The sequence below is a fragment of the Gymnogyps californianus genome, chromosome 11 (assembly GCF_018139145.2).
Source record: "Gymnogyps californianus isolate 813 chromosome 11, ASM1813914v2, whole genome shotgun sequence".
Classification (NCBI taxonomy): domain Eukaryota; kingdom Metazoa; phylum Chordata; class Aves; order Accipitriformes; family Cathartidae; genus Gymnogyps; species Gymnogyps californianus.
The window spans coordinates 20,532,645-20,557,662 of NC_059481.1; the positions used below are offsets into that span (position 1 = coordinate 20,532,645).

At 40.7% G+C, this 25,018-nt stretch overlaps 1 protein-coding gene across 1 annotated transcript in view; it reads right to left on the reverse strand.

Moving 5' to 3' along the window:
• Positions 1-3,917: 3,917 nt before the first annotated feature.
• The window catches only part of CERS3 (ceramide synthase 3), a 39,238-nt gene continuing 18,137 nt past the window's right edge, over positions 3,918-25,018 (reverse strand). The window contains 5 exon segments of the mRNA XM_050903471.1: positions 3,918-4,107; positions 20,278-20,434; positions 21,854-21,960; positions 23,688-23,816; positions 24,090-24,182. Coding sequence (XP_050759428.1) covers positions 3,976-4,107; positions 20,278-20,434; positions 21,854-21,960; positions 23,688-23,816; positions 24,090-24,182 — 618 coding nt within the window. The 3' untranslated portion in view covers positions 3,918-3,975.

The window sequence follows — 25,018 nt, forward strand, 5'->3', positions numbered from 1 at the left end:
ACAAGCAGCCCTAATATGCACAACAAAAACCAGTTGAGTAAAGATAGAAAAATGTGTTGGCATTCTAGAGTGAGTAGTTCCTAGTGTACATAGGACCGCTTTCAAGTACTTTAGTCAAAGGATAAATCTTGAATAATACAAATGATGGATGATGCACCCATTAATTTTGCTTCCTCTCCATTCATGAATTGTCCAGGAAAAAACAAGTTCATTTACAGCAATCGCTGTTACCTCTTAAGATGGGTGTGGTTCATCCAGCCTTTTCCAGGCAAGGGAAAAACTTGGAAGAGTAAGGAATTAGTTCCTGCACGCACCCTCACTGGAAAGCTGGGAGGGAATGGAAAGCGGAGAGGAGGACACTGCAAGGCGGGAAAAACAAGGAAATCCTTGCATAGATACCTGTTTTTAAAAAATATTTATTTATAGTGTGTAGCGTAACTGATCAGACAAATTCAGTGGCATTAAGAACAAAAAAAGATAATTATACTGAATAACACAAATTGACAAAATGAATTCTGTGGAGTAAAGGAAATCTGTAAATCAAATCCAGAGTAGATTGGCGAATCTATGTAGTAAACAAGTACAGAGGCAGCATAGTATACATGGACAGGAATACCTGAACAAAATTCAGAACAGAAGAGTTTCTGCTGAGTCTAATGGACTAAGATTTCATTTGCAGTCTATAATTCTATGATAAATATTTCGGCCTGGTCAAAGTGACATAGCAAAGCCAGACGCACAGTGTCAAATCGTTAAACCAGGATCCATTTTGTGAAATGCTAAAAATAATGTACGGAAGTCTATCATCTGTGCTCACATACATTACCTACAATTGTTCTGCACTTGTGTTTTGAGACTCTTTTCACAATAAGATTAAAAAAATGTTAAGGGCATTGAATAGACTGAAAATCTTGAAGCACCACGACGTTCGTTTCTTTAGCACAAATTGTGTTCCCCGTGACCTCAGCTTCTTGTTTCTGAGTTTCTATCAGTAAAAAGTGGAAAATGAAACGCATGTAACTTCAGGAATGACAAACCTGATGTTAACACAGGACACGTGCCCAGTCCCACTGTGACAGTCTGTTCCCATTTCTTTGTGTGCTGTGGGTATTTATCCCCAGTACCTAGTGGTTTACGTTCAGAATCTTTAGGTCTCATCACTTTGATTGGCCATGACAGCAACCCCCTGGAAGGGCCTTCCATGGCCTGCCTGCCTTCCTTCCGTACCCCTAACTGCAATGTCCTGTAGTTATTTGGTTGTTTACTGTGCTTAGTCTTAATCTTCACCTTCAGGATGTTATTTTCTTCCATATTCTTCTGGACTCACCCAAAATTTGCCTCAACATTTTATGTTTGAATGTTTTTATCTACCTTTTACTCTTCCTTTAAGACCCTAGTTTCACATCGATTTAAAACAACAGGTCTTTTAATTAGGTTGGATAACTGCAATCCAAAATTTTTCCTAGGCAAAACTCCAATAGAGTTAATTGGCTTCAGTGGGAGACTTGTCCGAGTAGGAAGGGCAAGATTTGGCCTCAACGAGACTATAAATTCCAGTTTAAAACTCAGTAGTTGTTCAGAGGCTCGCTCCTGTGACAACATCATTCTTCGTGTTTCCTTTCCTGAATTCCTTTCCTACTCATAGCAGGAAAGCTTTCTGGCACCAAAATTAAATGATAATACCCTGGCCATCTCCCAAAACCCTGTTACGTCCTGAAGAAAGCATCGTTGTCCCCACTGCTCTCAAAGGGAGTGTAAAGCCTCCAAGACGTCGCGTTTCTACATTTTGTTAGGAAAGGCCAGTTCTTTGCACGTCAGCAATAAACAGGCCCTGATAAGCAACTGTGACCCTGCCAAACTCACCAGTTGCTTTAGATGGTGTAATAAGTACTTACACCTCCAATAAATCCACACTGCAGTATTTAAGGTATTCTCCACAGCTATGTAAGGAAGCACACTGCTATACAACACCTACTGAGGGAATTCTGCCCGTGCAGCCCGAGCAGCACTACTGAACTCCAGCCACGGGTTCAGGAGTCCTGTCCCGCCACTGTACGTTTCCCATCCTTCTCAGAAGCTGTAGGCCATACTCCTTTCTCAGTGTAATTCTCTTTGTGGTAAAACATAAACATTTGGAGTATTACATGGTCCAAAATATAAGTAAAAAATTAAACACAGCCTAGTTCAACAGACCATATGTAGATATTTTCATACTACCAGCCTCTCTAACAAAGGACTCCTACAGTTTCTTGTAACTGCACAGAAAACACTTCTTTCTTCATATCTGAGATCCCAAACATTCCCCATTCTTTCAAATGCTTCAGTCACTGAATTATATCGCGCTTTGCCAAGGAAATCTTGAGAAAATAAGGCAGTCATATAGTGCTTCCCATAGGTTACCAAGTTCCTGCCTGAGCAGCCTTAAGGGGAAAAGAGCCCTTCCGAACCAAAAGCTCGGCTGTTCTAGCAGTGCTCCCCCTGGTCTCTATCAAGCTACTGGATTTAGTTCACCAGATGATCTCAGCTACTGTAGAACCACACGGAGAGCCTCTCGCCTCTAAAACTTATGACACAAATCATTTATGACCTTATGAGCTAATGCATCTGGAAATGAGACCGGCACCACCCTGTTTAAAAGGCCCAGACTCTCCTTGGAAAGCCCCGGGACTAAAAATGCTGCTGCACCCTGCACTAGTGCGAGAACAAAAGTGCAAACGTAGGATAGAGGCACTTTTGGTAAGAGCAGCTGATAAAACTTTCACTGTTCCTCCACTTCTTACAGCATAAACAACAGTGTGTAGCCAAAGTCACATACTCACATCCAAGTTTGGCTCTAGCCGATGGGATTCCCGATTTTCAAAAAGAGCAGAGATGGAAATACAGATCCTGATATCAAATGAATACACAGCACTGACGATGTGACATTCCTTGCTACTCCCATGCTCCCCCAATGCCCAGAGACGTGCAGTGAACACACAGGAACCACAAAACAGAATTTAGTGGACTCACTCCTGAGAAGAGAGTCATCCAATGCCGCTGTGTGAGACAAGCTCACAAGAAGGGAATGGATGAGATTTATTTTTAATCTTCTGGGCTGTAGATGTGTCAGGAGCAGGGGTGTTCAGCAGTTTTGAAGACAAATAAGAAGTGCAAAAGAACCTGTGAGAAGACCCGATTTTCATTCACTATCTTCCCTCCCCACTGCACCTTCTGTTCTAACATGGGGCCAAAACGACTGAGATGAAAGACATTTGTGAAACCTGGAGCTCAATGGAGAATCGGGGCTGAGTTTTGCTATTTTAACAGTGACCTCCTTGACAGGTAAATCTTAGAACACAATATTTGAGCTATCTATCATACAGCATATTTTGGAGAAAGACTGTATGTCTGCAGTGAAGCCAGCTCTTCACAGGCAAGTAATTTGATTTCCTCCATGTTGGCTTCCACTGGCCTCCAGGAAATGAAATCTAACTCACAAAAAAATAGCCATTTTGATGAGGTTTTAAACTGAAAAGTAAAGACTAAAATGCTAGTCACTGTACACCACTGCCAAATTTTTCCCACATTGAGTAATTTTGGTTCCTAACGGAGTTCACACTACCTACCTACCACAAAACATCTGTGAATTAAACTGCTTGGTGAAATATATCTTATATCAGATTGAAAAACAATGTTAGAATCAATGGGACACTAAATGATCTGACGCCTTTGAGCTTTGACCTTGTTGAGCACTGTCAGTCAGTGCGTCCAAACGTCTTTCCAAACACTTAGCAACGATTCAGAAAGTGGGTCATTAACACATTTTGTCATGTTATGCAATTTTCCCCTCCCCTCTAAACTGGGCTTTTTTCCAGGTCCAGTAGCCAACAATAAATCAATCACAGTCTCTCATAAGCCTTTTGACTTAAATTCTATCCTGTAGGTTGGGTTAAAAAACAGAGCAGAAATCACTGCAGGAGGTGAGGCAGGAGGGAGCTAGTGGTGACTGCTGTTTAGGAGATGTTTGCTTGACCCACAGCCGTTCTTGTTGCCATTCTTTGTGGACTCCTCTTCATTATCTGTAACAGAATCTTCCTCTTCTTCATCACTCCGGTCGTCTTTCAAGTCCTAGGGAGAAGAAAGCACTGTGAGCGTATTCTGTACTTGCAGTATTTACTGTCAGATAAGTTACCGGATTGCTATTATCAGTGCAGACCTTTCAAAAAGGCCTACGGGTGCCAGACAAGCAAGTCTTTTATTTTTAAAGTGTACTGGGTATCTGGATCTTTGCAATGACTTGGAAAAAATATCCAATTAATTTCATTAGTCAGGTGCCCCCATTTGTAATTGCAAAATGAAAAGATGGTGCATAAAAGTTCCAGAACGTGAAACATTCTCCCTTCTTGGAAGTCCCCCATCATGCTCTGAAGACAAAACTCCTCTGTCCCCCATTTGCCTCAGCAAAAAAAACGTGCTAAAGGGAACAAATGAAAGGAGAGCTCTAAATACACTAGACAATATCAAAACTGCCCCCCAGAAACACTTGCTCCCCCCTAAATGGATGCTGACATCCAAGGACAGGCCAGTTAACACCACTTTAATCTTGCAGAACCTAATCTTCTTTAGACAAAATTTCTTCTATGACCTTGGCCCAGTCATTTGACCTCTTCTTGCTCGTTTCTGCTTTCCCTTGTAAAGCGTTACTAGTAATCCCTGGGTGCTGTGGGATTAATTAACAATTATGAAGTGCAGGGAAGATGAAAAGAATATTGTATAAAAGCTAAATATGATGAATACACTCGCCCAAACATAGGAGTTGAGAGGCTGCCTGCTTCTGACAGGTGTAAACTAAACAGTGACTAGTTGTGCTAGCATCTCCGGGTATTAACTTTACTTGAGGAGACTTACTGACCCTAAAATATTCTTCCCTTCTTGATGGTGTATACATCATGTCAACATTTGCAAAGGGGAGGCCATGTCTATACGGCTATCATATATGTCTTGAGTATATCATCCTGCTACGGGAATTGCCAGGGAGGAGGGGATGGCTGCTCCATTAGCAGGGATGAAAGGGAGTCAGTGGGACAGTCTGCCCTTATGAAAATCCCTTCCCAGCTCTCTAGGAACAGCTTCTAATGTTTGGCAATCATGCCTCACCCCCAGACAGTCAAACTTGCTAATGAATGTTTCCACCACATAGAGAAAAGACATCGTGTCTACCCAGTATTTCACAGCAAAGGTTAGGGAGAGGTAAGACAATTCTGTGCTATTTGTCACGGCACATAAATATAGCATTAGCTTCTCATTTCTCAACTCCTACCATAACCCAAGACCCTACAACGTGTTCAAAAGTTTGATTCAAACAATCGAGGCTTTGGCATTAAAGCCAAACACCTCTATTTCCCTTTCAGTGCAACAAGCTTACAAGGGCAGTACCTGCCTCCCTGGAAGGACTTTCCATACCAACTGATGACCTGCTCTGCAGACTCAGGGTAGGATGCTCTAGTTAAAGATGCTGTAAATCAAGTAAACGCTTCCTTTTGCCTAAGTGGTGAATGAGAATGGAAGTGAGATCAAAGCAGGCACCTAAGAAACTTCTTCCACCTCCAGCAGTTCCCTGTGATTAGCAGCCACCACTGGTTGTCTCTTCCAGTTACTTGGAAGGTGCCTGTTAGACATGATACCACCTGATAGACTCACCTGATACTCTCTAGTTCTTGTGTTGGAAGAGATGGGCAATAATCATTCCTTCTCCAGCATCTCATGAGTTAACAGACCACCTCTCACATAAAACCAGGAGTTTCCCCCGTAGCTGAGGATCAAAACCTGGGCCCTCCCACCGTGGCTGACAATTTATTCATTAGCACCAGGGTATCTAGTTTGTTAACGGGAACTCCCAAGATGTAACAGCCAGCCAGTGGTGTCAACGTTCACGTATTGAGGACTGCAGGTGTCGTGGTGTCTGCCTGTAACGCAGGGGTGTTCGGCCTGCAGGACTGTCACCCGAGGGAGACCTGCGGCTTCTCCGCACAACAGGGTACGTTGCCTCCAGAGCTGTGTGCTGGAGCTGGCAGGCATGTCGGCCCTTGCGCAATCTGCTGCCTGTACAGCCACACCGGGGACGGCTCCATCACGGATAAATTTGTTCTCCTTGTCATCTGTCTGGAGCTCAACTACACAGGCAGAGACTGCATGTTCTTCCTGCTCCTGCAGCGGGGCGCCAAGGTCAGAGATGAGATGCACAAAGGAGAAACCAGTGTTGTTCCTGCCCATCCTGTATCTGCTCTCAGAATGAACTAACAATTTCACTTTCTTAGCCTGCTGGTCTGAGGTCTGTCTTAAGCACCAAATTCATACAGAGAAAATAAATGACAGCTCAGTAATAACTCATCCAATTGCAATCTCATATCCCTTTATATATTACATTTCTAGTAAAATGTATAGGACTAGAAAGAAAATTAAAGCCTAAACTCTGTCTCATCAGAAACTATAAACTTCCTGGAGATTTTCTTTTGCCTTTTCCCTAACAACATACAAAGGGTATCAAAACAAACAAATCTTACTGTAAATACTGTAAAATAAACTTGGCATGCCATCAGTTAGAGAAAAGGAAAGACAGCCTTTCCCACACAAACAATTTATGAGGTTCTGCCTCTTTCAGATCACCTCTCTCGCTCCTGGTAGTTTTGCAATTTGTATTTGCAGTAAAAGACAAATGTTGAGGGTGTGGGGGGAGGCTTGTTACTTTTTTGCCACCAGAAATGTTTCAGAAAAAGATTGCAAATGAAAGCTAAGTACAGCGTCTGATGCAGAATCTGCCAGACTCACTGGAAGTACTCTCATCTTCCTGAGGCTGCAAATGGGGGGAGTGACGGGGGAGGAGTGCTTTTGTGCTCATTGTGAATAGACTGGAGTCAGTTTTTGAGTTTCATTTTGAGTACCCCATTGTGGTCCACAGAAGTTGGTGGTACTCAAGCATATGCTTAAGAATAGCTGGCAATCTGCTTTGCTTTGAATGATAGCTGATAGGTGACATTGATTCCTGTTTCCTGTAGGCATTTCCAGCACAGAACAGGAAACTCAGATAGGATTTGCTTCCTAGTTTTAATGCTGTCAAGCTGGATGCTCTGATTAAAGGCATTATATGTAGTAATTAAAAAACATGTAAATGTTTTTTCCAGCACACTGGCAATTCCTGCATTTGAGATAGTCTTACATATTTCAAAGCAGCAGGAATTAAATTTCTTTGCATTCTGAAGCAACCATTGCAAATTTGCTTAATTCTGGGAGAGAGTACTACTTCTGAAATCCTGACATTAATCAAGAAAAAATGCTGCTAAATAAAATCTAAATTTTTATTATATTTTTAATCATGAACCTGCTTCCTGACCAAGTGCCTCTACAAATTCTTGCTTTAGAAGAGTCTGGCCATTTTTGTCTAGCTTGTTTAAGTGGCAGAACAGAACTTTAAATAGCAATAGCTTCATCTGTAACTAGAAAACCAAACAAACCTGCCTTTGCAAACTGTTCAACAGACCATTATAAATATATTAAGATACTGTAAGTGAAGTTTGTGCCTCTTAACTTTGACCTTCTAAGAATAACAAAAAATGTAACATTTCTAGGATTTTCCCTGCTTTAATACTGAGATGTTTTCTCTGAGCCCCTCACATCATATATTATAGCTGTGTTTTCCAACTCAAAGACTCTGCTCTTACTGTCCCTGAGCAACAACAGATGAATATACTATCAGAAACACAAGAGCTGGCAAACTGTAAATACCACAACTGAGGCCATCATTAATACTCAATGCTTTGGTTTAATGGCATCAACTGCATTTATTATACTTCAGATGGTTTAGGGTAACAGACAAAATGGATGTGTATATTTTATGTTCTGGATGACTAACCAATTTAATCTTTCTAAACGGATGAATGGTTTCAAGGTTTATGAGAAGCAACACTAATGCTATAAAGTCTGCAAGAGAGCCATTTGTAGTGAAGCCAAAGCTGCAAACTTTTATAATCTTTTTTCCTTTTGTTTAACCCTTCCACCTGCTGCTCAGTCTGCCTCTTTTAGTTAAATGAACCGTATTTGTTAAGGTAGTTTTGGCTTCTTGCATTTCACTGCTGTTAGAATGTGTATCATTCAAGTCATCAGCACCACATCTTATTACATGAACAGTAAAGGACCTTCCCAGAGACTTCACCAAGGAAAAAGACTTCTTGAAATTAAGAGATGAGCAAACTTCATAGGCCACTTCCCAGCCTCTTGGAAGCAGAAAAACATTGGTCAAATCTCCATCTAAACTAACCGAGAATTTACTCCTAATCGTGCAAGTTTGTCTCTCAATAAAGCACTCAGAAATCACTTCCCTCTTGACAAGCTCTTGGCGCTGCACTCTTTCTGCTACAGCTGACGAGAGCATCGGGAGAAGGACACGGCTGTGCTGGAAGACAGATGGAAGCGTGCGTTTCCTGTGCCTATGTGCTGGTGATACCATCTCAAGCTCACTGGTGGAGAAGTGGGACTGGGCAGACACCACCCTTCTATCCCGCTCCCCTTTACTGGGCACATGGCATCTTTGTCCATGCGCATGTCGAGGTTGTGATGCAGCCATGGCTTCATATTTGCTACACAGTAGTCAAAGTGGAAAGAGCAGAGTGTAAGAGCAGAGGGAAAGACAGTGCCAAGCAGTATAAAAAAAAGAGGCAAAAATATATTGTAGCAACGTGGATTGATCCTATAAACAGTGAGGAAGCCGTAGCAACATGTCTTCTGCTTTCTCAGAAGGGGAAGGGCACTTGCTAGCAAACGCATCGTCGGGTCAACGTGGCTTACCACAGATTGTCAAGTGGAGGTCTCAAAATGTAAGCTGTTACTATAATGACGTGCTCCAAAACAGAAATAGCCACTGAGGCAGCATGGAGAAAAAGAAAAAGAATCTGGCTGAGAGATATCTGAGCAGAAGATGTTTCTGCAGTGAAGTTCAGTTGCTACAACATTTGTTTCATAAATCAGCTTCCAATCCAGCTTCTCCTGCTTCCCTGACAAAGGCACATACTTTTTAAGAGGCATGCAATAACTTCAGTTGGCATTGTGAAGGCAATAGTGTAGTGTCTACTTCACAAATTCATGGTGTGAGTTTGGGAGTACGGTGGGGGGGTGATGTCTGTTCATCTGCTTTTTCAGCTAACCAGCTGAATGAAAGAGAGGACGATACAGGCTTGCTGTGCCTACCACAGGCAAAAGTAGGCAAGATCAGTCCGTATCAGTTCAAGCTCTTTCTCACTGGTATAACTGTGTCCATGTGCGGGGTGGGAGATGTACCAGGCCTAACTCATCTGGTGGGATCAACACTGACTCAAGGTTTCTCAGCAGCATAAGGAGATTTCAATTTTACCCCTGCCTGGACAAGACTAAAACCAATTAATCTTTTAGGTTAAGCATAATTTACATCCACCCAGTTAACTGGATTTCTTCTACTAGGTACAGACATATAAAAGCAATTCACAGCTGATTCTGGAATTTTAATTATGTGTTTTCTGATTTGGTGAAATTTAGATTTTTGGATTTTCAAATATTTATTCTTATCCTTCAGTCGGAATTTCCCAACTCTTAAATGCATCTTATATTAAAATCAGGATGTCCTAAATCTTATACCTTAATTCTACCTTAAGAATATTTTCATTTAAGTATCTACAAACATATTGACTAGATCTTGATTCTTCAATGTAAAGAATAAATTCCACAGCACCTGCACATATGGAAACAGCTTGCAGTACAAAGATGAAAGCTATTAGTCAGGTCAGCAACCACTGACTCAAATAAAAGAGATAATAAACAAGAGAGATAATAAAAAATCAGTCCAAATAGATAGAAGGGGGTACTTTTCTAACAAATAATACCATAAAGTTGATGAATCTCTGAGTTCAACATGTTTAATTCAACATCAATAATTCAACTCAGCTGACATATGACTTAATACGTCTTTACTTTCCTGTGGAGACTAAGCAATATACATTTGGATTCAAGCAAACTGTTCTATATTTCCAGCCTGGAAGACTTTATTGGAAAATATATTTCCCTTTTCAGCTTACACACACTAGGCAACATAAATAATGTTGATCTTCCATGGAAGATGTGCTCTTGGACTCTGCTTTCTGCAGTTTTTAAATGAAGATGCAGACTTTCTAGATTAATTGTATTGGACATCTTGTGGCCAAAACTCCTCTTATTTAATCTCTCTCTTCTATGTAATACCCATTCCCCAAGCTTTCCACTGGGAGTTTTCAGAGGGAACTCAAAGACGACGAGAAAAAAATTGAACGAAAAGTTACACTAACTCCACAAGTATTGAAAAGAATAGTCTCATAAAACTAGATGTTACTCTTAGAACATGTCCCCGATTTTGACTGAAGGAATATTTAACCTCAAAAAAATATCACTTGTGTTGTCACTCAGCATAACACACCTGTAACTGGAGCTATAATACCCTGACTGTTCAGAAGAAATAAATCATTGTTTACAGTTAATCAGGTACTCTGTGGTTTCAATAAAGTCTGCTCGCTGTGTTATTGAAATCCACTAACTAAACCTTGCACTCAAGTGTATATGGCTTTACGATAATGTCAAAAGCCCAGGAGGTACGGAGTGAGTCATAATGTCCCACTGCTTTTTGAATTATTCCAATTTTAAATCCACAGTTGGCAAAGAAACAAAGAACAATATAATAGGCATTTGATGCTGTTCTCTATAGTGAACTTTTTTTTACCCTAGGACAGATCTTGCATTAAGCCAAGGAGTTCAGTGGTATGAACTTTTATCAGAACATGCACTTTTATTCCTTATAAATGCTTTTTTGGCTACAAAACAGCTGATCAGATGCTCACACTTTTCTCAGTGAGGTATGATACTGCACTTAAGATGAATGTTTTGAAACAACACAGCTGCTAGAGAATATTCCTACAGTAGCCTTATAGCACTATTAAACTAACCTGAAACCACGAAGTATACAACCATGTAAATGATAGGCACTTCTATCTAATGCGTCCATTAAGGTGCTCATTTCTCTATTTTCATTGTTAGGAGGTGTTCCATTCCTTTTGTGATGTACCTAAAGGTTATCTCCACACTTAAACATTATCAAGCTAATTTTCAAGTCACATACCTAACAAGTAATGTCTTTTCATTTGACATTCATATCACAATACCTAAAATCATTTCAGTACAGTATTTCTAAACACCCTGATATCGAGGCTGGATATAGAATACTTTAAGTAGGACCTAATGAACAAAGTTTCTTAAATAGTATTAGAAGTCCCTGAGACTTCTGTGCTTAAGTCTTGGGGGGGGATTTACTTCACTGAAGTTCAGCATTCTGAAAGTCGAGTATCTACTCAGCAATTGTTATCTAGGACTGCTCTATAACCAACAGAAAAGAAAGGTGTCTCCCCAGAGGGTGACCTGCCCCACCGCTGCTGCGGTGACAACACTGGACACAGTGAATTGCTCACTGGAGACACCACTCTTCCTCCACTGATTACAGAGGGATCCTGGAACTTGAGCTAGGCACAGCCTAAGTCACGCAAGACAAATCCTACCCTCCCATGCTTCACACCCATCACTGTCTGATTAGACTGGTAGACTGATCAGGTTGGTTGGTTTGCTTTCTGATGATGTGAACTCTGCAGTGTGCTGTGCCTGGTCAAAAGTTATTAGAATTGTGCTACGGAGGGGAGACTGCTCCCTTTAAGATTTCCTCCCTTCGTCACATGTAATAAGGATTATTGGAGCACTCCTAGGTCCTCGTAGGGAAACATATTTTCTTTAAATACAAGATAGGACAATTTCCTCTCTCAATTGATATTAATCTATCATTAACCAACTTTATTTCAAGCTTTTTTTTTCTTAATTGATTCAGCAGATTGCAGTACTGTGAACCCCTGTGAAAGTATGAGAATTACTCACCTCATAACAAAGTCACAATTCAAACCTCTGCAGCATGTATTAAAAACAGTAAATGAAGGCATCAAAAGTTCTGTAGAAGGCTTAGGGTTTGCTCTGTGAATTGATTTTTGGCAATTGAAAAAATACATACATATGCACACTATTACACATATATAGTTTTTATATAGGTGCATATATGTAAAACTAGCAACAAATGGAAGGTTTCATAAATAACCTGCTAGAAAATTAAAAGATATGAGCAGTTAACAAGGGAAGCCAGAAAAACTGTCAGCAAATGCCCTTCTGTGAACAGCAAGGTAAATCAATTAATTTTAAAGCAAAAATTTTACCAACACGTGTCTTTTATCTGAATTAGGAACTTTCACATAAAAAGCATCATTTAGATCGGGGATTTACTAAAAGTAGAGTTGCCTTGTGCCAGACATACATGCAGAGAGAGGGGCGGGGGTGCTTGTTTGGCCAGATCCATTGCTGGTGAAAACTAACACAATCCCATTGACTTCAAGTCAAGCCGTGCTCATTTATACCAGCTGAGAACCTGGCCCTGTATCAGCACTGCAGACTTCTGCTGAACTGGCCAGGGCAGGAAAGCTTTGCTTTCAGAATTACATATAGTTTTGATTTTCTATTCTTGGAGATAGAGGTCATTGCAGCTCCTACTGAAGTCATACTCAGCAACTTTGGAAACAGTAGACTTTTATTGCAGCACATAAGAGACCTGCACAGCCCCATTTATGGCACAGCTAATGTAGGAGAGGCAAAGGGAGCATCCACACACCCAATTTGTTGGACTATGGCCAGAGGACTGAGTCTGCCCTTGCATAGTCTTGTGTGTGCATAACAGGGCTGTGGAAGGGTACTTTGTCCTAATGCTCCCACCCCAGCATACCTTCACAAGCCCATCTATTCCAACCAAATGCTCAGAAATTATTTTTTTCAGTTTCTCCTTAGTTCATTCCTCCATAACGGTCATAACAGTCCTTAACTTAAGTTTTCTAAACTTTACCTGATTTTTATATACTATTCAAGTGAAAGGTGTTGTGGAATTATGGGCATTCTAAACAGAGTTTATTAAAAAAAATTAAAAAAAAAAATCAAAATTCCAGCAAAGAACACTGTTGCTGTTCTGAAATCTGAGAAGTATATTCCAGCGTATAGTATAACATACCTCCCTGGAAGTCATTGCTCAGCTGATTACCCCTTTCATAATCTGGAGTAAAAAGTAAAGATTTAAATCGCAACCTGCCTTTTAACTCACAGTGCCAGGAAAACGAACTGGTTGGGCAAAGGAGACCAGACAGTGCTCTGGGACTGGCCCATAACATTTGTGCAGTAGAGAAGAACTGGTGGCTTTTCCTCTTTCACAGACTCTGCTGGGCTACACACTTTGACAATATACATTACTGAGGTCAGCCTTGACTTCAAATTCCCAGTAAGGGTAGGACTCCAGAGCTCCCCAGCGGGCACAGAGTGGCTTTTCTCCTTTTTGCCTATCATTGTAAATACCAGCCAGCAAACCTCTTACTCTTTTATGCTTTCTTCTGCCTGCCTCTCACCCCTCCTCCCTCAGATGAATTTGGCAGCATAAAGCGAGACATGTAGCCAGGCTTTGGGCTTAACTAGATTGCTGTAGCAGAATGGGAAATATGCAGATGAAAGAAAGTCATAACAGGAAGTAATTTCCCTTTACTAGGGCATGAGCCTTCACGCTGCTGACCTGGCTGGCTAGCTCCCATCTCCAGGCTATTAAAAAGCTCATGTCCCAAAGGCAATAATTTGAATCAACTGGGAAGGTTCCCAGATAGACTGGTTTTCATCTCCAGGAGGGAAAACTTTCATTTGTCCTATTTTGTTCCCCTAATAAGCTATCCTCATGAGAAAATCTGCTATAAATATTTATCTGTTGAGAACCAACAAATTCAACTTCTCCATAACCCATTTTCCTTTAAAATGGGGAAGAGGCAACCCCTACTAATCTAGTTCAATCTGTCTTGTGTTCGTGCTAATCCTTCACTCGGAGAACTCAAACTCCAAAGCAGGACATCAGCGTGTCCTGGCCCTTCCCAGTCTGGAAAGTAACCACAAAATCTCCAGTGAAAGCTTTTCCACAACTGCCCAGTCCCACAAAGTCATGAAATTGTAACTAACTAGGTTATCATTATCCTCTAAAATATATTACTGCTTTTAAAACGACTACTTGGAATTAAGGCAAGCACACCTCTTCGTCCGTTTTATCAGCACCCTGATAGCCATTGGCACAGAACAGGCTTAACAAAACACGTATGTGAAAGAAAACAAAACTTACATGCCTCTAGCTTAGGAAACTAAACCCTGTTCTCTTTTTAACTCCTGTAGAATGACATTTTTCTGAAATGAATGACTTCTCACTGAATGTGTTAATTCTCATTAAATTTCATTTTCGGATTATAAATGTCCTGAAAATAGGTTTTTTTTACTGCTTCGGAAAGAAGAAAAAAAAAAATCAGCTGAAAGTCTGACTTTTTAGGAGTCAAATAAACTGCTGTGCATGCCAAAACTGAATATACATTTCATTTCATGCTTCATTTTCACATCCCAGTAATTGCCCGGTGTGTGGAAGCACAGCACTGTTGTGCATGATCAGGGTCATGGGATGACCCTTGGCAGCTCAAGTTAAAAGTCAGAGTTTATTAGCTGGGAGCAGTCAGGCTCAGCTCACCTATGCTGTGTCTAGTGCACACCGAACAGCACACAGCTCAAGCACACGAACACCGGATCCAATTCTATTTGCCACAAAAGAGATTTAAAATGTAATCTCTCTAAAGAGATGTAACTTTCACGTTACACAGAGCTTTCTTCCTCTCTGTAGTTTTAACAATAAGATTTCTGTTTAGGATTAAATATCTCAAGTTATTGCACAGTTCAATGAGAAAGTCAGTGCTGCCTCAGCTGTCAGAACAGCTAAGTGTTCACAGTCACAGCACTCCTGGGTGAACAGAGGCTGAAGAGTGACTCTTGTTTAATAAAGGTAAACCAGCAGATTTTAACCAGTGTGGATCCATGGTCTAGTTTTAAAGGATATAGATCTGATTCTAAAGGTAACTAAGGAAAGCAAAACAAGTGCTAGGGTCTTAAATTTGTCATACAGAAGTCTGTACTTCCATGGGGAAATATTTAAGGACCTGCAAACCAAAAAAAACCCATTGCTTTAAACAACGTGCTGTGGGCCCGTGTTTCATGAACGAGAAAGTTCTCACCCAAGTTCAGCACTGAAATTCCATACTCCTAGGACCCCATGTGGTTACAAAATAAATATAAGATTCAAATGAATTATTAAAAATAAAAGTTCTATTTGATGCAAACAGATCAAGCACAAAAAAGTAAGAGGAAAAATAATAAAAGGATCCCAGGGAAGGAAAGTTCTGCAGAAGCTGAGGCGAGTCTGAATAGCCTCAGACTAAACTCAGCTAAAGGCATCTGTCAGGAGCAGGTAGTATGGCCTCTGGGAACTGTATAACTTAATTTAAAAACTTACACAAAGGGTTATAGCAAGTCTCTAAAGAGATAAATTCACAACAAGAAAGATAGAAAGTAACATAGGCCAGCACCTCTGCAGGTGTAAAGAATCATTATTCTTCAATATAAGTAGGGAGGGCATGTTTTAAAAGAGCATATTATGTCTGTGTTCCAAAGGACTGTCGGGCCTTGCCTACACATTGATATTAAAACACGTCAGGTATTCTAGTCCATGGGCACACTTTTAGGGATACAGTTTTAGTAGTATATCTACTTTTGATACAGAAAAGGGAGTAACTGATTTAAGGAGTCTTTATCTGGCTAACCACTTTTCATGACAAGGACTCTACTGGCATCCCAGTATCAGTATATAAGAAAGATTGAAGGAAAGAAAGTTAGCTGGAACTGGCAGAGATTTCTCAGTACGAGAGCAATCCTCAGACAGAACAAAACGCTGAAGTAGAAGAATGATTGCTGGAAACAGCAGAAGTATCATAACAAGTACTTCACGGCTCTCATTTCAACCCCAAAATAGTGTTTTCTTATCGTTTTCAGCTACTCCTACTCTGTCATTAGTCATTCTTTGAACGCTAACTCTCACTCTTCCCTTGGGAATTTGGACCAAATAAGGAATGAACAAACCATGTACAAGGATACGCCCAACCAAAATCTTTAAAAAGCCTGCTTACTGAGTACAAAATACCAAAGGAATATGGAAGATACATAGGTGGCACCAGCCAATTTTTTTTAAAGAGTGACAATTCCAAAAGTCTGCTCTACAGCGTTGCAGGGTCTTTTCTACTTCAGGAAGAGGAAAGAATCACGGTGAATCAAATAAAACTGCAGCTGATGACTCCTAAATAACAGTGACAGTTAGTAAGAAGCTCATTGCCTTACTTGAAGGCAGTCTGACGGTGACAAAACAATTAAAAGAGAAAGAAAACATATTCCTGGTCACATTACAGTCTGTTAAAAACCTGCCATTACCTTCTGCCATTGATGGACTTTGCATCAGGCCTGAAGTATCTGAGTCATGTGGACATCATGCCCATTTCCTACAACTTACACATATTTTTCAAGATTTAAAGCACTGTAGTCTCAAAACCTTAACTCGGTGTGTAATGGTTTTAACATATATTTTACATCTTAATTTGCCATAATAATGTGGCTATAAGCTGCTGTCATTCGCTCCCTTTTTCTGACCTTGGAAATAAAATGTTTAATCTCCATGGGATTTTCCTGGCGAGATATTTTAAATCAGTGCATATGTACATACTTCTCTATATGTTTTTTCAATTTTCCTAAAATATTCTCATATGTGCAGACATGATGACTAGACATGTTTCAGTGGTGCTTGAAACTTGATATAAGTGGGTAATTTAACCATGTAATTGAACAATATTACAGAAACACACGGAGTTTCCTAGCAACAAAAGGCCTTGGACATCAAGATGGCAGCCAGCAGCTAACATTGCAGTTGCCCGACCTAACTTGAAAAGAAATTACACTGAAGAATGTCCTCCTTCCTCTCACAGCAGAGCTGATCTAACATGGCTACAGGTCTGACCTTGAAGGGCTTTTCTTACACGTGTATGCCTTACTCATATACAGGGTCACAAAATGTCATATGAGAAAGGACATTTGGGTTCCTTTTTGGATATTTTTATATTTTCCAGAAGAACAATCTTTGATTTGAAAAATGTAATACTCCTGTCCCCTCAAGTTTACCCCCACAGAAAATAAAAAGCTTCTTAATGCAACGTAGCTGAGTACAGCTTAGCTTGTCAATGCAGAATTCCCCCTTGTTAGGGCATTTCTGGAGAACTGGGCCAGGGGAAAGGTGGCACAAGTCCCGCAAGCCTGGAGACCAGTGCTGCTCTGTGCTACCAGCCCCAGTGCCAGAGACTCCCATGCCTGAGAAAACAGGACACAGAGGGACCGAGCAAGATCATCTCCTCCCTTCTTTCCTTCTTCCTCCTATTTATTCATCTCTGGCTGCAGTATTTGGGAGGAGGGAAGTCGCAAGGTTTTTAGTTCAAGTTCTTTTTTGCTGAAGCAAGTCAGTTGGCTGAGCAGTTATCCCAGAGGACTGAGGATAACTGTCCCCTTTATTAGTGCAGAGGGGAGGTGACATCTGAGATGAAGAGCTTCTGACCAGCCAGTCGCAGACAAAAGCCATCTCTTCCTGAGGGGGAAGAGTAAAGCATGGAAGAAGCTGCCAACTCACAAGGCTGCAGTACTGGATGTCATTTCTGTATTAATTCCTGCCTTTAACAAAGCCTCCTGCCACAGTCTGGAGGTAAGAGTATTGAATCCAGACCCGCAGCTCTAAGCAAGATGTGACACAGCTCTGTGTGACCCTTTGAATAACAGCAAAGGGGACTTGGTGGGTACGTGACATCCTGGAGACTTGGGCCCTCCTGTTTACATTCCCCACCGAGTCCCACCTTTCACGTCTGACCCAGACAAGTCCTTTAACCTGTCCTTCGACAAGGGACAACAGCACATCCCACTGAGGATAAATACATTCAAGCCCACTGACTTTCAGTGTGATGGCATGGTCCGGAAGGATACGATCAGGGGAGACACCTGCCCCTGGACGGATGCTAGGAGCTGTTAACCGCTGCACTACAGTGGTTTTCACTGGTGAGCCCAACAACCCAGGGCGGCTCAAGGCACAGAGGACACTGAAAAAATTCCTTGCTATGCTCAGAGCTTCCTTCAGTTAAACAACATCAGTCCCGATTCCCAGTTACATCATGACTTCATTTTTCCATCTGAAGTAGCTAACTTGCCTCAAGAAAAATGTCAAAAATTGCCTGTTTTCTGAATGAAAACTTAAAAGTCTTGGGCAGAGAAACAAAACCTCTCTAATACAAGGATGATGGTTTTCTGGTATTTCACTGAAATAGCAACAGCTATTTGTGTGGAGTATGTCTGTAACAAATATGTTGGTACAAAAATGCTGCCTTGCAAACACCATTCTTTTCAACATGGCCTTTACAGCTTTGGAGGCACTGGCTGCTTTCACAGCCAAGTTTGCCACCGCTATGGAAAACAGGCTGCACATGCAAGCCAGCTGAAGTCATACAGACTGAAAAGGGCTAGGGCTGCTGCTGCTACCACTGTAAAAATGTTATTTGGAAACCGTCTTCTCAGAGAGCTGTATAAGGAATCAAAAATCCATGGTAGGGATGCAGGCTTGATGCTTTCTCATTTTTTAGCAATGACTAATATAAAAAAGCTCTTATCTCAAAATAAAACATTCCTGCCCCTTACAAAGGCATATAAGCAGGCAGGGCAGAATGGCCTTATATAGCTGGCCTAGTAATGTCCTCTTCACCACCGTATCTGAAGACCTTCTTCCATTGCACTCTCATAACCTCCACCAATGTGGATGGAAAGCTATGCCAAAGCCTTTCTCTTCCTCAGCTGCAAGGCAGAGGGATGTCCCTCTTGGTTTCATCAGAAGAGTTACGCGAGAACAGCAGAGACAAGGCCAAAATCAAAACAGAAAACGAGGAGAAGTAAAACACTAACACTCAATAAGCCAGGCCAGAAATAATTTTGTAATTAATCTAACAGAGGTGACATGCAAGAAATACAAGCTTTTCAGTGTCGAAGGGAACACAGAAGCATGTTTTAGAAGCAGAACAACGCAAGCCATTTCTTCTACAGATTTGTCCCTTACGTACAGCTGTTTGCTGTCTAACAAGGGTTGAGTTTGTAACTGCAGTTTTCTTCTAGGGAAGACATTGGGTTTCCCTATGATATCCGCTGTCTATTTGCATAAGATTTGAAGGAATCCAATAATACAATAGTTATAGGATGGTTTCTGTTATCAGTCAACAACAATTAAATACAGGTAGAAAGGAATATTTCTGTTTCCTTAAGATGCTTCACAGCATTAACTGCTTCAGATAAAAGGGCAGAGTCAGCTCAGTTAAGTTTTTGCATCTTGATCCTCAAAAGAAATACCATTTTTCAATAGCACAAGTTTAGTTTCACCTTAACTAGCAAAATATACCTGTCAATGCTTACGCCAAATCTTGAGACATTCTCCAAAGTCCTTTTCTAAATGCTTTTTGCTAAATGTTTTATTTACACTGCACCACACTGCACACTTCATGACAAAAGACCTTGTGAAAATATTACTACTTCAGGCAATCAAACACGACCTAAATGGCAGCAAAATTTTCTTTATAGCATTCTCCCACATGAGTTTTCTCTGCAAGGTAAAAGCAGATTATGGCAGCACCAGACTCGCACTGTTTCTCTACTCCAGTTGAACATGACAGTATTTCATTGTGTCATAACGTAATACCAGCTCAGCTTCATATGGTTTTCTTAATCCAAAACCAGTGTTCAAGTATAGCTGACCTCAGACTTAGACAAACCTGAAGAACTTTGACTACAAGTTTTCTGCAGTATTTAAAGATCTCATCACTCTCCTCTCCTTTTTTGGTACGTTCCTACGAAGTCCAGTGAGAAAAGATTGCTTTCACTTGAAACACAGGAGTTTCTAGAGAGCTCTGCACCATCTTAGGGCTTCAGTTTTTGGGAAAGCTCGTTTCTTATTTACTATCAGAGCAAAACATCAGATACAGGCAAAAAAAGGTTCTAGCTGAAGTTTTGATATTTTGATCTATGACCTTAGGTGTGACAATGAGAGGCAGAAAGCACATTTGAACATCTCTATACTTTGTAGATCCCTACCAAAAATGCTGACATGAAAGTTCAGGAAAACAATAAGAAATTCCAAGTAAATATATTGGAGGTATTAGCATCTGTTTGATACTTCACATATCTTTCTGCAGAAGCAAAATTGCTTACCTTTAAGCAAATGAACCTTCTCAAAATCTTGAAAACTAAGTAACCCCAATATAAATGCAAGCCTTGAAGGATCAATAGCTGACCATTGAATAAAAAATATGCTATGACAGGAGTCGCGGAGTAGTATGTAGGCTGATACAATGTGGCACGAAGAATCCTAAAAAATAAAGGTCACTGTTACGGTGCAAGATTTCTTCTCTGTGCTACTTACAACTATTTCTAATTTCACATTCCAAACTGATTAATTATTTCCACAAGATATTAAAAAGCTCTGCAAAGAAGACAGATTAATTAACAAGCCCTGTCTTAACTAGATTATGCATCTCTATTGAAATACAGACTTCAGAAGATGAGAAATTTGAGTCTTGCATGAAAGTATTCCAAATAAGGTTAGAAAAAAATCCCTTTTTTCAAAATCTTGAGCTCTGTGTGGTCTAGATACTATGCAACTCAGAGCTTGTCTATGCCATTTTTTTAATGCAAATTCTTTCTAATCTGAAATCCACACTCCAGAGGAAATCCTACAGGCTTTGCAACAGGGCTTTTTGTTAATTAACATATGTTTTGATCATCTTCCGGCTTCACTACTTCTATATTATTTGAGGCTTTTTGAGTCCCTTTAATCTCATCATGTTTTGCTTCCAAGCTCAAGAACTCAAGAACAAGAAACTTGGTGAAGCAAAGTGATTGGAGATCAATTGTATAGTTAATAAAAAAATAACAATAAAGTAAAAGACGTCAGCATTTCTGAAAGAAAATACTACAGGAAATTAAAACCTTGTGTTGATCGATGTTCAGAACTATTAATTTAACCAGCTTGAGTCTCTAAGGGTTTGTCCACATGCAGGGAGGGGCATGAAGGCAAACTAGAGCAAGTCAATGAAACCGTGAATGTGAAATACATTAAACACTTTTTAAAAGCTAAACATGTTAAGCATAAAGCACACTAAGCACCCATGTGGATACTCCAAAGTAGATTAAATCATAGCACTCCAAAGTCATGTGAGTATCTAGCAAGTTATGATTTATTTGCAGTGACTTCATAAATTGATTGGTTCACCTTAACTTTTCTGAATGCTCCTCAGGTTAAGTGAGCGAGGTGAGGCACTACCCAAGAACTACGTAGCCAAAAGAAGGCTCTACAAAAAATTAACTACAATCATATAAGAATTACACTGTACTCTGACTTTGCAGCTACAGCAGGAGGGATAGAATGAAAGGGAAAGTGATTTCTCCTAGTTAAGTAGCTCAATCCCCTCGAAAATGCAGGAGCTCATAGCATTTAACTACAATTTATGAAAATAATTTAAATAATACATAGAAGCCTTTATTTAGGTTAGCACATTTTCAAGAGGCTCATTTAAAAACTATTTTTACTTAAACTAGATTTTTAAAGAAAATTACAGTTTTTGTCAACTCTTCTCGCTGGCCTTCAGTAGCCAACACTAATGAAAGTTCTGCTTCTGCTCTTTAAAGTACAATCCATTCCTTTCCTTTCCCCATCACAACCAATACTAATCTCTCAATGGAAATGGGAATGAAATAAAAGCCTGTGACTACATTAAATATTGCTTACCAGAAGGGGAACAGGATGATTCTTGTGATGAAGAATGCGATAGAAAAGATGATAAAGAGCGTATTGCAGGTTTTCTCCCAGTGAGCGTAATTAAACATTTTGGCTGCCTGCATTGAATAAAAACCATCAAACATATTACAAACATTCTCCAAAATAAGTTCCCTTCTGCATTTTCATAAACAAGGACTCATCTCCCACCTAAGCAGGAAGAAAATTTCCTCCCTGTTTGACATGTAAAGCAACCATTTTCCTGATACCTAATAAAGCAGAATCAAAACAGCTTCTTTGTTTATATTTCTCCTTTCATCTTAAAGGAAAGGACTCTGTATCAAAGGCCTAAAAAACAGCTCTCCGATCAGAATATAAAAGGATCATGAAAACACAAACTGCTCTTGAAAACAGAGATAATCCCTCATTCCTGTACCAGATTCAAAATGGGCTGAATCAAAGAGAAGCTGCTGACCATATCTGCGTGCTCAGGAACGGCAGTGACCTCTTATACACAGGCATTCCGGTGCACGCATGTTACTGACCCTTCTCTGTGCCTAGTTCAGCTTCTCTCTTCTCCTTTTTGAGAGCTGGAGATCCTAGCGTTGGTCTCGATCCCACTAATAAAGATTAGAATTACTGCTTCTCCCCTAGCTGAACTGTACAACTCTCCATGCTTCGTTTAGGAATCATCCTGGGCACTGTTGAATGGAACAGCTGTTCTCAAGTGTGAACAAAGCTTCAGGTGCCAAGCCTAAGTTTTAAACAGCAGTTTGATGAACTTTTGAGTGGCAGGGCTGAATTACGTTATTCTGGTACCCAGCTTCAGTTTCCATCTGAGTGCTGTCCTACCAGTTGTCAGCTCAACTGTTTGTAAGGCCACACAGTTAATTGGACCGCAAAGCGGTTCAGGATTAAAAGTAACCCAGCAAAAACCTGTCTGTATGCGTTTAATCTGGACCAATCCCAACTGCACGACCCCACAATTAGTTGTTCCAATACAACGGACAGAGTATCAGGAGCAGAAATGAACAGTGACAGACAACGGCCTACAAGGGTTGCTTACACTGGCACTGCCACCAAGAGATGATGAAACTGTGCTCTCAATCTTGGTGTTATAAAACGAGGATAACTCTATTGAAGGAAACACAGCGTGCATGTCTTCCAAGAAACCCAGCAGCAAGTCTCTATGACCACAGTGCTGTGTGCAGAATAGGACACTTCTTAATCTTAACCATTTCTAAACATTGATATTTAGTTCAGGGAAGGGACTTCCCCTTCCGTCCACAGGAAGAAACTTTTCTTCTGCCAGTAGATACCTGTGATATCTTGTTCAGGGACAGTTTGAGTGTCTCCAGCCAGAAGTGTATAATGCAGATGTACCCCTTGGGTCAACACAGGGGTGTGAATGCTGACAAAATTAAGCCAGTTTGTAGAAGTAGCCAAAATTTTGGCTGCTAAGTTTGCTTGAGAATTGGTATTATGATGAGCTGTTCACATGCTAGCCAATTTGGTCTAATTTTAACAGTGAAACAAGAATAATCCAGGGAGGCAGCTGTATTTCCAGTCTCCGTTCTATACTGAAGAACTTCTCCTCTGCTCTTTTCTCATAACGGATTCTGTAACAGAGCATCAGCTTAAATTATCTAGAAGCTCTTTTTTATCTTACAATGTATGAATCTGTGAAGCTGTGTCTCTGGGGGGATAGGAAGGGATCATATGAAACTTGTGGCAAAAAGACTAAAATGTCACTGAACATAACCTGGGCAACAATCAAAAAAACCCAAAAAACCCCCACCAACCAAAAAACCCAAAGGAAACAAAAAAAGATGGAGGGCAGGGTTACCTCCAGCCAGAAATCTGCAGTATCGTGCACAAACATCACCAGCGTTCCAAGACGCACGTAATTGCCACACCAAGAGCTACTCATCAACCCAATGGCTGCCAAGTGATGAACGACATGAGCCAGAAAATCCTGTGAAGGAGAGAAGAAAAAAGATAGAGCCAAGCAAGTACAGCCCTTGAGGGTCTCCGTGCGGATGAAGTGACAAGCAAGACTTGTCACACAGAGAGAGATGCCCTGGCAGCCAGGAGAGCATGGATGTGTGCAGGTGTGCCAGGGATAGACTGATGCTGCCCTCATGTGGCTGCACCAAATCCAGTATCAGGACAGCGCTTTTCCTTATAAATACTTTTCCCCCCTTCACAGAAACGGAGGTTCTAGCTACAAACAAGCAGGACCACTTGCCTTCCTTTTGTTGTCAATCCCAAGTGTAAATAAGAGAGACCAGTAAAAACTAATCTCAGCCATGTAGTACCAATATTGGGATGGCAGCAGAGTCTGTAATGAAGAAAAACACAGTTAACTGAGAATAGCAAAAAGTGAATGCCAAGTGAAATTACTTCTTTTTTCCTTTCCTCACTTCTTTTGCTCCTCTGCTGAGTCTTGCTTAAAAAATTAAACTAAACTAAATCCCTGTTCTGGGCTTCATTAAGAAGGATGGTCTGGGAGCCAAATATTTTAACCTTTACTCAGATCAGATTCTCAGTTTCTGCAGTTCCTCCCCCACCTCTGAATTTTAGCATGCTTTTTTCTATGTTTTTGTCAGAGAACTACACGCAGAGTGCTTCTGCATTTAATTACAAACAACTGCAAATAAACAAAGCCCTCCATTTTGGTGAACAATTAACATTTTAAACATTCACACATCCCATGACTAAAATATCAGCTATTTATGCCAAAATCCTATGTATCTGCTTAGGGCTAGATGCTGAGCTCAGCTGCTCGCTTGGTTCAATACATTTCCCAGGTGGCAGAAAGTAGGCTTGGTTATCCGGTCCTATCAGTAAGAGAAGCTGGGAAAACTCAGCTGGGAGGCAAGATTCTTTTTATTTTTGGCCCCTGAGTAGGACAGGAATAAGAAGGCAGTGTGATAGGCCACAGGTTTATAAAAGTGGGAGTAGGAGGCACATAAGAACCTCTGGCAGGTGGGCAAGGCAGCAGTTTGCTTGGAATCATCTGTTATGGGACTGTTAGTAAAATATTTTAGGAAGAAACGAGAGCCTCGTGACCCTTGGGAACAACCAGAGTATTGAGCAGAGATTCCTCAGAGCGGGGACACACATTATGCCAAACCAAATCACTGCAGCACTCCCTCCACCTGCACTACTGAGCAA